The sequence below is a fragment of the Podarcis melisellensis genome (genome assembly GCF_964234715.1).
Source record: "Podarcis melisellensis genome assembly, chromosome: 3".
In the NCBI taxonomy this organism is placed as follows: Eukaryota; Metazoa; Chordata; class Lepidosauria; order Squamata; family Lacertidae; genus Podarcis; species Podarcis melisellensis.
This window is the reverse complement of record NC_138530.1, coordinates 79371003-79386750: the sequence shown is the minus strand read 5'-3', so window position 1 is coordinate 79386750 and position 15748 is coordinate 79371003. Positions and strand designations below refer to the sequence as shown.

Below are 15748 nucleotides of genomic sequence, written 5' to 3'. Positions count from 1 at the left end.
CTGTGTATAGATGGCGAGGATGATGTGGCCTCTGATAATTCAAATTCAATATGCACCTGCCTGGTTTGAAGCAAGGCCTTCTAAGCGTGGGTGCTGCTCGTTTTTGTTTAGGTGCTTTTAAATGGTTTTCAGTGCTCTTTTCAATAGGGTTGCTTATTTAAGTATAATTTTTAATATGTATGCTTTGAGCTGTATCTGCTTTAGCTTATGTGGTGAGCCACCTTGGGCCCTGCACTGGGAGAGAGGTGGGATGTCAAGAAATAAATAGTAGATTCATTGGGGCTTATTTTGAGGGGGACATGCTTTGGATTGGGCTGCCATTTTACTTTTCTTCCTCTCTTCTTGTGCTGAAGCCATTTGCCCCACTAATTTTTCTCCAGTGAAGCTAGTGCCCTGAAGGAGAATGGGCATGTTTCTCTGAGGCAGACCTTCATGTACCGTATTTCTTGTTGCATACATGACCACCACCACCCCCGCTACTTTTCTTCCAGCAGGGTTTACCTTTTGCTATAGGAGCCCAGCTTTGGAGAAAAGAACTTGGGGGATGGATCCAAACACACATGACCCAACCATGCACCCTTCTGGTGATTTCATTCCTATCCACACATAGGAGTGGAGAACCTGTGGCTGTCCAGATCCTGTTGGACCAGCAGTCCCACCATCCCTGACCATTGGCCATGCTTGCTGGGGCTGATGAGAGTTGGAGACCAACCACACATGGAGGGTCACTGTTTCTCCATCCCTGCCCACTTTATATCTGATTGTTGAAGTCCTGCACTTAAAGGCACTACCATCACATGTGGTTTGGCCCTTTGATTCAGGAGAGGATGCCTCTTCGCCACTTTGGATTTCCAGCAGCTAATGTTTTGAGTTCGACTTGAAAATTATTGTGGATTAGATTACATGGCCTGAGTTGCAGAAATGTTGATTGCATTGCTTCTGTGGCTTCTGCTGCCGGTGATATGTTTGATAGGATTAGGGTGTTCATTTCCCTCTGCATATTTCATTTGCAAAACACATTTGTTTTATGGATTAAGACCATTTTCTGTGCGCTTCCATTATTGCTAATGCAGATTCAGTAATGCTCTTCATCCCCACCCCAGCCCCTAAGATTAAAAATAAGTTGTGTTTCCAGAGTCCCCGTTTTTCTTTATGGAACTAGTAAGCAGAAAGTGTCTTTGATGGCTTTACAGCTTGTCTCTTCATGTGTCAGATGGCATTTTCATTTATTTTCAGATGACAGGGTGTTGTTTTTCTTAGGAATTATTTCCTTCATTTCGTCTGTCCTAGCATATCCTTGTAAGAATGTAGGAATTGTGCTGCATAGAAAGCTGCCTTCCTTCAGGTTCAAATCATAATCCATCTAGTGCAGGTATGGGGAACCTTTGGTTCTCCAGATGTTGCTGAATTACAGTTCCCACCATCCCTGGCAACCATGCAAACTGGAGCTGATGGGAGTTGTAGTTCCATAATATCTGGGAGGCCAAAGGTTCCTCACCAATGTTTTCTACTCTGCCTGGAAGTGGCTCTCCAAGGTCTCAGGCTAAAAGTCTTTCATCTGCTACTTGTTCCTTTTAATAAGAGATGTGTGTTAAAACCTGAGACCTTCTGGATGCAAAGCACATGATCTACACTGAGCTATGCTCAGTTGTCTTATCATTTCCCCACCCCCCACCCCAGAGCAGCATGACCAGTGCCATAAGTTGCCAACAAATGAACTTACAAATACACTTGAATATTCAGTGCTGATGCCCAAGTGGCAGATTGCCACAAGGGTTACTGCAGAATCCACAAGATCAAGGAGGACAGAGTTGCATTTTTTGAATATTATGTATATTCTCCTGTACAAAACACTCTCAGCCCAGAAATATGTGTGTAGTACATATGTCAGGAAAAAAATAGCTGGCTCACTATCTTGCTTAACATTTTATTTGTGACATTTCCTGCATCTGCCATTGCACATTCTCTCTCACTTGGAAGATATAATGCAGCAAGCTTGTAAAATATCATTTCCTCATATGACTGGTCAGTGAATTTTAAAACTTTGCTTTAATATGGCATTTTAGAATATTGCTTTAATTCATGCCAACATCAAGGCCCTATTCCACGGTAATATTTTGCCTTATAGGGTAGCTATTGAAGTGCTCAGACTATGCTACTTGCTCAAAGGCAGCCGTGTCAACTGATAATCTGATTTGTGGGCCAGTCCATTTCATAGGAGTGTCCTCCAACGAATTACATGAATGACCTGTCCTGATTAAACATGTTAATGTGGTTCAGGAGGCACAATTTGCAAATCAAATACTAGGTGCTTGTTGGATAGATGTTGTAACAAGCTTTCTTGCTACTGTATGTTGCTATCTTCCTTCATCATTTGCATTTAGTCCTAGATATCATGGGTATTGGGGAGACTCCACAAAAAGGTAATTTGAAGAAGACCAACGCTTTTCCACCAAAAACTTTGTATAAGCTGATAATGACTAACCAGAGCCATTAAGTCTCTACTAATTGCTGAACAGAGCTCTCATGCAAGGACCTGGCTATGCTCTTGAACTATAGCATATAGAACACAATTGGGGTCCGCACAACCCACCCAGCGGGTCTGTGGTGCCATTCACATAACAAAACTACCATAGAGATACCAGAATTTTCAAAAGTAGAGGTCCATGGCTTGGCTTTTGAAAAATAGAGGGTCTGCTGTACTTAATTAATTGGGAACCCCTGAAGTATAGCGTACCACTTAAGTATTCTAAGCAGTGCATCTCCCCTGCTGCTGGCATGTGTCTCTATGGATTCAATGCATTTATTACTGTGTTGCAGTTTCCCCGAGTCAAGCAGGAGATGCTTATGGACTAGCTAAAGTTCCTGGCCAAAGAGACCTTTGCCTGATACTGCATTTTAGTATCGAAAAGCCATTTGGGACATGTTTCTTCTATTGCTCTCGCTGAGGGATGGGGGGAAAGGGGCTTTTTCATGCACATTATAATTAACTTGTCTACATACATATCCTTCCATTTTCCAAGGTGGAGGAACCTTTGTAACTCAGTCGGTAGAGCTGAGTTACACCCTTAAATCTCAGGGTGGTGGGTCTGAGCCCCATGATCCTCACGGTCCCTCCCAGCTCTACAATTATGTATTAACATACAAGTCTGAAAGTCAACAGTCAAAAAAACCACGGGGCTTTTCAAACTAAGTAAGGTTGCTGCAAACATTCCCAAGATGAATGGCACTAAAGTAGCAACAGGTTTCCAACCAGTTATCTCAGATCTGCAACAGCAGCAGCCCAAGATCGTGTTGTATTGTGCAAGATTTTGTGTAATTAAGCCAATTGCACAGCGCAGGGAAGCAATATCAAGCTGGTTAGCAATTGAGTTGGAACTATGATGAGCTGTAATTATACTGGCTGGATAGAAAATAGCTAGCTGGCCTTTGCTTTGAATGGAGAATGTGATGAGTACCACTTAGACCAGATGGAAACACAATGGATCGCTCATCTTTGTGTCTTTCAGTTGGGAACCATGCACAATTAAGCCAAGTCTCTGTGCCTTTAAAATAAGATAAATGTGCAATAATGCTCAGATCCAGACTTAACATGAGGAGTAATTACCATTTTGACAATCCTAGCCATGTGAAAACTGTGTGCCTGCTTTGTAGATTTGTCCTATAAGCACACAGTCTCAGTTTAGGGGAAGTTGAAATAGCTATAGAAAAAATGAAAAGGGTTTACACATCCCTAAAACCAGGAGAAGGGCAGAAAGTCTAGCTTTGTTTTTCTTAATGATATTGTTATTTTGCCTCCATGATACCACAAGATACCCTAAAGAAATGCTGGTGGAATGAGAATTCAGAAATCTGGGCAGGCGTTTAAAAATCTGTGAAGTTTGAAAAATGTTATGGAAGTAGAAAAATTAGACATGAGATCTAAATAGGAATCTCCCAGGGACACCACATGACAATTTCATAGTTTCAGATTCAAATAAACATAATTTTACTTTGAATAAATAACAGTTTAATTACACTGAAGAAATAAAATATGGTATGGTAGTAATACATTGGTAATATTACAGAAGTACTATTCCGCTATAGGTAGTTTAATGGTAGAAGCTACTTTTAATGACAGTCTTACCAGTACACTTGTGTACAAAGTAATATACAAGTTGCCAACAGAAACATTGCAGCAGTTGCAAGGATGTTACCAGCTCAAACAAACATCTAACAATACAATATACTTCAAAGTGAAAAGTAATAATGTTAGATTTACAGACATTAAAAGAGATAGGCTCTCCACTCGGAAACAATAAAAATAAAAAGCTACAGAAATCCAATTTTGCAATTTCATATTATCACAAGGAAAGACTTTCCTTTCTCCGACATTGCATCCCTGGAACATTTTGAGATGTCACAGCAACTTAATTGTTCTATTCTACAAGTACAGACTTGATTATTATTATTATTTTTTAGGCCACTGCTTGTATAGCTGACATTTTAAATGTTTTTAATTTTATTTACATACATTCAACCCTATATCACCACAAGAAAGGATTTATTTATCATACAAGAGGCATTTTAATCAGTGCAAGAAAAAGAAATCCATAAGTGATTGCACGGCATTGAGGAGATAATATACAAATATACATCAAGACTGCTGAGAATCTAATATGCACATAATACAAATGGTCTCTGGTACAGATATACACAACATTTAAAGTTAATAAATACATAGAACTGTTAAACCACAGAGCTACTCGTTTCATGAGAGTGGGTATGTGAGTAGTGAAACAGTGTGAGGATAAGCTGCCAGGCTATTCCCAAGGGAATGTGAACAATTGAAAATGGCATTATCTGCAGCAAGGGTGGGAATCTATGACCCTTTCAAATCCTGCTGTACAACAGATCCCATCATCTCTGACCACTGGGCATGATGGCCAGGACTGAAAGGACTCCAACAGCAGCTGGGAGGCTGTAGGTTCCTCATCCCTGATCTAAAGGAAGCTTTATTTTCAAAATAAGCTTTCCTCAATGACAAAAACTGCCTGTCCATGCTGCCTAAGAATAGGGCAATTGCTTTAGTGGCTCAAGACTAAAACCCATGGAGTCTATTGCTCTGTCTCCAGCAGGAGACCAGCTAGATGTCTCTAGAAGTTACAAGCAGGGCTTAACAGGCGTTGCTCATCCCTGTTGCTTGTGCTGAGCATCTGATTGGCTGAGATTACCCATATTCAAAATTTATCTATTTAGGCCAGGTGGGAACCAGTGGCTCCAACAGATGTTGTTGGCCATGCTGGCTAGGGCCAATTCCTACCCTTGATTTAGGCAGTGGTGAGCTGTGAAAATTGCAGCCAGTGACCAAGACGAGCGGGGGTGTCATGCTCTGGGTATCTACTGAAGGCAGTTGAGGGAAGGGGTAGTTTGCACAGCACCATGCAGGTGGCTGCTGGCGAATGGCCAGCAGTGCCAGGCACAGCTATGAGTCAATGTCATCAGTGGCACTTCTAACCATGTGGAGTTCCTCCACATGGCTCAGCTGCCTCCACCAGACACACCATGCAAAAGCTACAGGGCTCCTTTCCTTCCTGGTTGCCATTCAGAGGTGGCACCCATCTACTGCTTTCTGGTTGTTGCTGAATTTAGGTATCTATAGCGAAATGAAACCTCTGTGCCAAGGGTCACAGGTATTGTATCTCCCCAAACAGGATTAGGAAAAACACCACCATCACCTGCGATGATTCTTCATGTACATAAGTACTTCCAGACATAGACGTGGAGGCATGCATCTACAGAAGCACCCTGCACTGGAATAGAATCCTCTTTGCATAAGAGCTCTGTGTACACCCTGGAATGTGCACCGAACTCTGACCATTCCATCGGCAATGCTTGCTTTTCTCAGCTTAGAAAGATACTTTAAAGTACGTCCCCAAAAGGACGTACTGGCCACAATATGCTTTAAGGGTCCCAGATAGCAGTGATGCAGAATCGTTTTAAAAACACTCGTCATAATAAAAGGTGTCGCACCAGTCCTCAGAAGTGACAGAAGAGTCTATACATACTTTTAGTTCCAACAGAAAGAAATAATAATGTGTTGGTTGGAAGAGGGTGGCATTTGACTAGCTTGTTTCCTGGCACCACTGGGAGGGATCAGAGTTGAGTTTATACCTTCCCTTGGCTGAATGAACTTTCCTTCCCTAAGCAGCTTCCCAGCCTTAAGAACTACTATTCTAAAACATGGCTTAAGTGCAGCTAATTTATGCAGCGTATCTAGCAGCAGTTGCATTTTTGCGCTCATTTTGTAGGGACATCACCACCAGCTCGGTTGAAAAATGTTGTTAGGACAATACACACAGCTAGAAGCACTTTTCTTTAAACTCACATATGGGAATGAAATATACTGATGAATACATACTATTTCACAGAATGTTGTTTCTTATTATATCAAGAAGCACCATGTTTAGTGCCAAGACAGCCCCTTTGTCCCGTAGTTTGTTTTTTTAATTACATAGAAGTTAAGATCTTGTACATAAACAGAAACCCATACAGTGTGCATTAAAACCACAAGAATAGTTTCAAAAATGGCTCTTAAAGTTATCTTTTTTTCTTCTCCTCTGGGTTTTCTTTCCTCCCAAACTGTTTCAGATTGAAGATGTATTGTCAAAGGAAGAAAGTAGTTTCAAACTACAGCCCACCATAGACCCAGCACCTGCACACCGAAGAATTCCTACAGCACAGGAGCCTATTTTATCTCCCCCTTCAGTATGTACACACAAGCAATTGAATGGGCTATGCTATTATGGGGGAGGGCCCTCACATACTTTAACCAATCAGAAATACAAAGTGCTGTATAGGGATATAGAAAGATAGCACAAGTCTCCAGTTCCACAGAAAGGCCTGTCACTTGGGACTGCTTGAATGTACATGCTGCAGGGGAGGGGAAAATGAGGCTTATGCCACAGAGATACCTTTGATCATGTGCTGCATCCATGGTGGCCTGCACTGAGCTCAGAATATTCAGTAAACATTATCTGGAGGTACCCAAGTAGTTACCAGAATTGTATTTTCCTTTCCTTTCCTGTTTTTTTTAAATAGAGGACGATAAAAGTTTTCCACCGCTACTGAAAGTTACACACCCTGATCAAGTGTGCTATTTCAAGTGTGTGTGTGGGAAGTTTCAATGCACATATGGAGGATGCTTGCTTGCAAGGACTTGCGAATTCGCTTCAGTGGAGGGGGCAGCTCTGCAAATGAAATAAGTAACAAATGCACAGCTGCCCTCTTGGCAGAAGTCGTGGCATATCCCTCTTGTGCATGTCTTGAAGCAAACCAGAAATAATCCAGTCCCTTTCGATTGCCAAGCTACACCTCTCAGGAACATGCGTAGAATAGAACAGACCTGTTCTACACCAAGTCCAACATTTTGTACAGTATTTGGACATAGTTATGAACAAATAAGGTTTGCATTTTTATCATCATCATCTTGCCTTTTAGCAACTTGCCTGGTGGTTTTGGCAAGCTGTTCCCCTGGATGGAATTGTTTTATTGCACAAGGCCCAGAAGCTCTTTCCGATATTTTGAATTACCATGCCTCCATTGAATTGCATTGACTGTTTTGATGAATTTGTTATTCTGGTTTGCTACTCTGTTTGATATTATAATAATTGCAATGCCTGTTGCTTTTTAACGATACTGTGATTATTGTGAGCTTTTTTGAGCTCAACACTGTTGCTGGAGAAGAATACAAACAGCAAATCAAATAGAATTCGTTCTGTAGGTGACCACCTAACTTACAATGCTGAACCAATGAACATGTTAAAACCCCCCCGTTGTGGCCCCTAGATTGTCCAGAAAGGACTGTGGCACTTCAGATGAAAAAGGTTGCCCACTCCATAGAGGTGGCAGAGCCATTTCTGGTGTAACACTTTCATTTCTGGAAAAGAACTAGTGTGAGCAGTGGTAAAATGTCAAGCACTTCACCCAGGAATGATAGCTCTCGTCTTTGCTAGATCCCCTTTAGTCATAGAACTTAAAAGCAGCATGCCACAAACTAGTATCTCTCTACCTGTTCTATAGTCCCGTGCTTCCTTCTTTCTGATAGATTGGGGCTTCCAAGAATCACTGAGCTACCGCAGGCTAGGAATTCCCTACTGTACAATGTTACTAAAGAACTCCCAAGCTGTGAGTGAGGAGGTGTTTCCTTGCTTTCATTGCTAGATGCTCCTGAAACTTGTTCTGGCACCTCCTTCCCCATCTTACATCGAAATCATACTGATATCTAGTATAGGCAGGCTTTCCCCATATACTCTTTCCGAAAGGAGCCGTATTCTAGTAAAAGTCTTCAGATGTGGAGCAGGGAGGAAGAAGACTGGAGATGGAGAAGTTTTTCATATCAGAACTGCTCTTTGATAACTTGCTCAGCTCCCAATCATGAATAGGGTTGCCTTTCCTCTCTTGAGCATCAAAGGATCAACTTGTATGGTTTCTAAAAGCAAACGATTTGCCCTAGTCAGCTTCCAAACTCATGTTACTCGGGATTTTTAGTTCTCTGCAGGCTACATGCTAGCTTCAGTTTCACTTTACATTCTGCTAGACGATGGCATTAAGTTTGCATGTTCCTGGTTTTTAATTATTTCAGTGTCCATTTTATCTACTGTTGACTGGCCCCCACAGCTCTTCGTGATCTGCCTTCACGCAGATGTGTGACAGCACTAGAGTCACACAATGCTGTCCATCTGGTGCTTGGAACGCAAGCTACAAGTTGCAGCCCAGCAACTGGAAACCCACCCCCCAATCCTCGGTGCAAGACGCAAGGATCTAAAAAAGAAAACTACCCACGTTTGGTTCCCCCTACACACTCATAGGACCTGATCAAAAAGAGGAATCTTAATATAGCAGTCTGCTTCTTTGTTTGAGCTGCCTTTGCTGGATCAGAGTAACCTTCTTTTAGCAACAGGAGGCCAACTATCTTACTATAAATGTGATTTAAGGTTGCTACCTTTCAGATGGTTGGCATTTCAATTTTTGTCTCCTGCATTCTTAGTTCTGGCAAAAAAAGAAGAAGCTACAAATGTGGAGCATCCGATTTGAGAGGGTTCTTAATTTTGTTGCAGTGGGGGCTTGATTCTGACACAAGTGGATGACTGTTTTAAATTTCCTTGCATTTGTTCACAGAGACACTCGGCTTCCTCCAATCATTCCTGTCATTATTGTGGCCGAATTCACATTAAGCCAGTCCATTTTTTTAAGCGCTACAGTACTTCTGCCATCTTAATCAGGCTGCCAGCTACATATATTAAAATACTTCTCTTCGGTTATCATATTGGGTTGTTGTTTTCAGTATGATTTTACAAGTGTGCTCAATAGATCCTGCAAGCTCATTGCTGATTGGTTGGAAGAACTCACTTTTAGAAACAGAATTCATGTGCAAAGAATGCAGTAAGGAGTACAGAGAAAACATTTGGTCACAGTTTCTTATCTTAGTAATATTAATGTAACCACGGTTATTTAGAATACGTACACGATACACACAGCTACATAGATATTAAATAATTATATATACACATTCATTTTTTTAATCTAATACTAACACTTTATCCTCTTGTTACTGAAGACTGATGTTTTGGCATTTCAGGTTTGAAATCTATTTAAACCTGGGACATAGGAACGAAACACATTTTCAAGTATACGTCACAGTGATTGAACTTTGTACATGGAACCGAACACATGTTGTCTTCGCAAATCCAATGCCAGCAACAGACCAATGAAAAAGCAGTTGCCTATTAAAGACATCACTGCCTAATAACTTTCTTTTGGGTCATGTTGGCATTCACACAATTTCCAATAAAAAGCCAACAGTCTTATAGACAAAAGATGGCATTTTTTTGAGGAGGGGGGGGGGGAGACACACAGATCTTTTCCAGTCTGAGCCAGTGTATTTTTCCGTTTCCCCCAAAGTTATTCTATGTTCCTTTGTTTCTGTTATTTCCATATTTACAGGTTTGTTTGTTTTAAAAAACTTAATAGGGATTTCAAATGTGAGCAGAAGAAATGCAAAGCCTTTCCTTTTAAGTTCACTAAAAACCACTAAGAATGTAAAAATTTCAAAATACCTTATAGGAATTCTTCAAAATACAGGAAGTATTTTCATGGTGTGGGGGTGGGGAAGGGTTACATCACCACATACTTTACATTACATCCACACAAGTCTACCTAATCACTTTGGTTAGACAAATATCAGTAACATACAGTAAAACATCATACATCTCACAAGACATGGTACAAAATTTCTTACAATCCAGTACTGCCGCTTTGGGGGTGGGGGAGGATGAAAACCTACTTACAGACAATTAACATAGTTCACACTAGAAAAAAACAAAAACCTATGATTACAAAATTTACTTTTTTGTTCTAATTAAACTGTTGTATGTTTCAATTTTCAATAAGCTTCCTAAAGTGTGTATATCTTGCTCACTGGTTAATGTGATTTTTTTTTGTATACTATAACAGCCATTATTAGTAAATTAGCATTTTGCCAATGGAAAAAAATCTGTTTTTAAAAACTTCAGTTGACTTCTTATTTGTAGAACTCAAAAGAGGGGGCTACTGCTCAAGACTCATAAAAACAGTCACTTAGAAATGATAAACTTAAAAAAAATGGTTACATTGGAGGAAACAAGCCATGAATTTCTCTTGCTTTCTCTTAATCTGTTCTCTTACGGTGTCGAGAGGTCTTTGTTTTACAGCGCCTCTGCAGTTGTGTCTGAGGAGACAGACATGGTCACTTTGGCAATCTTAACTGTGTTTTTAATACACCTTTCAGCAGCCTTGTGGACATTACCTGGGTTGTTAGCATGTCTGTGCTGGCAGTCAGACTCCAAGCTGTTATCAAGAGGCTGTGCAGTCCCATTGCAAGGTGGAAACATGCTCCTGAAAGCATGTCTCAGGTCCTTGCTCCTGAGAGCATAGATGATGGGATTCACGGTGGAGTTCAGCAGGCAGAGCATGCTGCAGAAGGCAAAGATAGTCTTCACGAGCTTGTTCATCTTCCCAAAGACATCATAGAGCATAATTGCAAGTAGAGGACCCCAGCAGATGATCAAAACCACAAGAATGAGGACCAAGGTTTTGGCCAACCTAATGTCCATACGTGTTTGTTCCGGCCTAGTAATCTGATGCACTTTACCATCCTCTGAAGTATGTATTATTATGCTCTTCTGAGTGCCGCGCTGGAGCATCCTAACAGCATGACTATGAGCCTTCCACAGTATGTACATATAGGCATACACAATAAAAAGCAAGAGTACAGTGGTGACCCCAATCCAGAACAACAGATAGTTCTCGTCTATTAGAGGAAATATATCTGAACAAACAGAATTGAGCATTTTGCAGTTCCAGCCCAGCAGAGGAAGGACAGCTATTACAATAGCTATGGTCCACATCACGCAGAATGCTACAACAGCCTTCGATCTGGTGACAATCCTCTTATAAGATAAGGGCCTGTGTATAGATATATACCTGTCTATTGCGGTGAGGAAAAGGCTGCCCACCGAGGCAGTGAACGAGGCTGTAACTCCACCCAGTTTGAACAGGAACACGTTAGGGCTGTCTTTCCGATGGAAAACATGGAAGTCAACAAAACTGTAGACGAAGATTACACTGCCCAGGAGATCAGCTACGGCCAGGCTGCTGATGAAATGGTAGGAAGGCCTGCAGCGAAGGCTTCGGGACTGCAGGATGACAATCAAGACCAGAAGGTTTTCCAGAACAGTGAAGGTGCCCAGAGTAAGGGACAGTACTGCAATGGCCAGCTGCTGGCTAGGGTTCAGAATCATAAAGCACTCCATATCCATGAAGTTATCCCCACATTGTATATTATCCTCATTATCCTTGAAGGTGGTCAAGGTCTTGTTGTAAAAATCTGTAAGGTTGATCTGATCCTGTGGGTGCCCACCCAGGATGGCATCTTCTCCTGCAGTCATTTTTGGTCGGAAATCGCCTCGGAAAGAAGACAGAGGGAATTTCTGTGGGTAGTATCCTAACTTGGAAGCCATGTCACTTTTGAAATCTTCGTACTGGATATCGCTGGAACCCATGTATAGAAGATCTGTCGTAATTGTTCTGAAGGTCGTATCTGCGAGGCCATCTAGGACTGACTTCATAACCCCAGGTGTCACTTATGCAGGCTTGTGGGGGGGAAAGACAGGAAAAGGCAGCAATCCTAGTAGAGAGGGAAGAAGACCAAACTTAATTAGCTATATGCAAACTATGCGAATTATAGGAAAAGGGCAAAAAGTATTGTAAACAGCTTAGCTGAGTAACATCCAACAATACTGCAAAGCTTATTTTACCTAATGGTGGATCTGTCTCATATTTTATATCAAGTGCACATTCATTCAGATGTAGAATGTCTAGACTGCTGGGCATGGTTATGCAATGCAATGACTGAAGGTAGAGCACGAGAAGTATTAGAGAATATATTAATTTTTATTAAATTATTATAGCTAGTTCTGCTGGATACATTTTCTAAATGGAACTTTGATGAGAGCCCCCTCAATTCCTTCATCCAAATCGATTAGACAGGGAAGTGGTAAGCGAGCATGCACACCTCCAAAAATCTTGTCCAAATCCTTAAGCCACAACCCAGGACTAGGTATCTGCAAGCCAGATTGCAGAAGTGGTAACATCAGATCAAGGAGGATGTTAGCATTTTTATCCTTAAAATGCTTAGTGAATTAATCACAGCAGATCACGGAGAGTTCTGTTGCATCACAATGCTGGCCAAGTTGGAAAAGGCCCAAATCACAGGGAAGAGCTCTACTGTGCAGTGTTGGGCATACATGACGATGGTAGAGAAGTATCGGGTAGGCTCACTAATGAGTGATTAATTGTGTTCAATCACTTACTCCAGCTGCACCCTAGAATAAATGTGAATCACCTATGATTGCTCCACAACTTTTGATACTATTGATAGCAATGTTCTGATGCCTTATTTAGAATAGCTATAGCCCTCAAAGGACTTCAATGGTTCTATTTCATTCTTTCAGGCAAAAATCCCCAGAGGGTAGACTTGGCACATGCTTGCTGGGCATCTTGGGAGACATTTGTTCATAGTTCCACGGTGGGTAAGCACTGACATGTATACTGTGCAATTTATAGCCAATGAATGAGATCATCCAGAACTTTGGAATGACATGTCACCAATACACTTGTTACAGCTGGGTCTCTACTATTCCAAACATCCAAGACCAGTTAAGCACATGAGGTCCAGCAGGCAGGGGTGGCCTGTCCTGTTTTGCTGCCTGTTACTGCTCTTGCTATTGCTCAGGTGCTCTAAGATGTTCTCACTCAGCCCAACTCCAATATGGGGAATGAGCTGGGTGGGAGAAAAGTATTCAGAAGTACCCCAAAAGCAGTGAAATGACACAAGGGAGGAGTTAGGTTTCACTCCCCTTTTCCACACGTCCACATTTACATTAACAGTAGAACTTCTGCACCAGCTTTATAGCAAATGGAGCAGAACAAGATGATGACAACAATGATTTAATCATTTTTTATCCCACCTTCTCTCCCAAAGGAGCCCAGCAAACAACAAAAGAGGAAAACAAAACAATTTTTTTAAAGAAATAAATGAATGAATAAAAATTCTTAGCAGTCACATATTGTTATAGCTAATAATTTCACAGTTTCCAGAAACAGTCATCAAAATGCCTGGAAGGTTTAAAAATTCCTCCTGAATGTTAATAATGAGGATGGCATACGTACCTCTAGGGCCGTGGGTGGCAGAAATGTATTGGAAAAAATGGAGAACTATACTGAGAAGGCCCAGCTATGGGTCAGAACCAAGTGGGCAGTGCCCAGCAGTGGCATACCAACTAGGCCTCCCCTGGCAACCATAGGGCCTGGGATTGTTTATACTGAGGGAGGTACTTTTTGAGGTACTTGGCTCCCAAGGTGTTTAAGGCTTAGGAAGCTAGTACTAACACCTTGAATTGGGCCGGAAGCCCAGTCAAACCAACAAGGTACATTCTGATTTACCTGCAGCTTCCAGACCATCTCCAAGGGCAGCCCCATGTGCAAGTGCCTAACTGTAGTTCAGTCCTGGCACCATTCTTAAAAGATCTAGTGAGAAAGGGTGTTTGTTCACAGAACATGGCAAAGAAGACAGGCCAGCCAAGATGGGGGAGATCCTTCATTGGATCTAATGACACCTTAATTTTTACTGGAAAACATCCATGGGGGACTCCATGTTTTATGAAAACAGTGTGGAAAGGGGTGGAACTAACCACCATATTGTGTTCCCATGTAATCTGATGCTGCTATTAGTCCTGCAGCAGAACACATGCACTTCATGGGGCAATTTAAATGGGGAAAGTAGTATCAGGGAAAGGTTAACCCCCCATTCCCTTTACTGCCTCTGCTTGCTCTCATCTCGGGTTATCCGTTGGATGTGTTTAGGCAAAAATGAAAATGTTAGGAAATCCAATTACAAATGTCCTATGTCTTGTCAAATTTGAGAGGCAAGAACACAGTATTCTACTTTATTGTCCCAAGGTTTAGGAACTGTCACCCCATTGATGTACTTGTGACTCTTCGCCTGCTTTTCGGGTGAAGGCAAGTAAGACTCATTTGTTCTAACAAGCATTTTTTATTGTATTGCGTTGTAGTTCTACTGTTTTAAATTGGTATTTTATGGTTGTTGTAAATGTCATTGTAATTTTAACTCTCATTTTTACTGTGGTTTTATTGATGTTTTATGTTTGGACTATGAGCTGTCTTCAGCAAATTGTTTAAGACAAGATAATTTTTTTATAAATAAATAAACATCAAAGCAACAAAACATGGATTAATATTATTTGGGGGGGCGGGGAGCTGAGAAGAACAGAAGCAAATTACTTGTGCTGCATTTCCAGATACAGTAATTGGCGATGCGCTCCATAGGTCTGCCAGTAAACAAAATAGGGAATTTGCCTTTAATTGCCAAGAGTATATATAAAAATAGCTAATCCATTCAATGACATGGGCTGGATGTACAGGAGTGGTGGGAGGCACCAGCTGGGGTGATAGCCTGTAGCTTATTCAAATCAATATGTGGAAGTCTGGTAGCAGATACCCCTTAATCTGTTTCTGCCTGTGTTCTTGGGTCACCTTTGCTCATTTCCTCAATCTTCCTTCTCCTTAACGTACACTTTCTTTGGATTCCTCTTTCTCTGTCAGTCCTTACTCTACCTACCAAAGTCTCTGGGCTTTCTTACACTTCATACAGCTAACTCCTTTCTCTGGATCCTGTGTAATGTCTTAATCCCAACAAAACTGGCAACTTCCCTTCCCTTTGCTGCAGTGCAAATTTTATTTGTCAGGGTAAGGTACTATTTATTTATTATTATTGATTACATTGGTATACCGCCCTACACCTGTCGATCTCAGGGCAGTTAGGAGTGGGAAAACCTTTTCAGCCCAAGGGCAGCATTCTCTCAAGGGCAATGTTCTGGGGGCCACATGCCAGTGGTGGCGGGGAGAGGCAAAAGTGGGTGGGGCCTGAGCCAAAATGTGGGTGGAGAAAAGGTTGTGCTTCTTACCCTTTGCATGGTAGGCTACATTCCAGCTGTACAAAAATCAGACGTTTCTACACGCACCTCTTTAAACGTCCTCTAGGCAAGCAAGGAGCATTAACATAGTTCAAGGACACATACCAACCATGCAAAAGTACTTGAGGAAGAGTCAGATCAGAGCCAGGAAGGGGGGTGGCCTGGAGAGAGGGTTG

General features: G+C 41.6%; 1 protein-coding gene across 2 annotated transcripts in view; it reads right to left on the bottom strand.

Annotated features, from left to right (window-relative positions):
• Positions 1-4087: 4087 nt before the first annotated feature.
• Positions 4088-15748, bottom strand: part of CNR1 (cannabinoid receptor 1) — a 29391-nt gene continuing 17730 nt past the window's right edge. For both annotated transcript variants that reach the window (XM_081905582.1, XM_081905583.1), the window contains exon 2: positions 4088-12205. In XM_081905582.1, coding sequence (XP_081761708.1) covers positions 10725-12146 — 1422 coding nt within the window. In that variant the 5' untranslated portion in view covers positions 12147-12205 and the 3' untranslated portion in view covers positions 4088-10724. The remainder of the gene's footprint in view (positions 12206-15748) is intronic.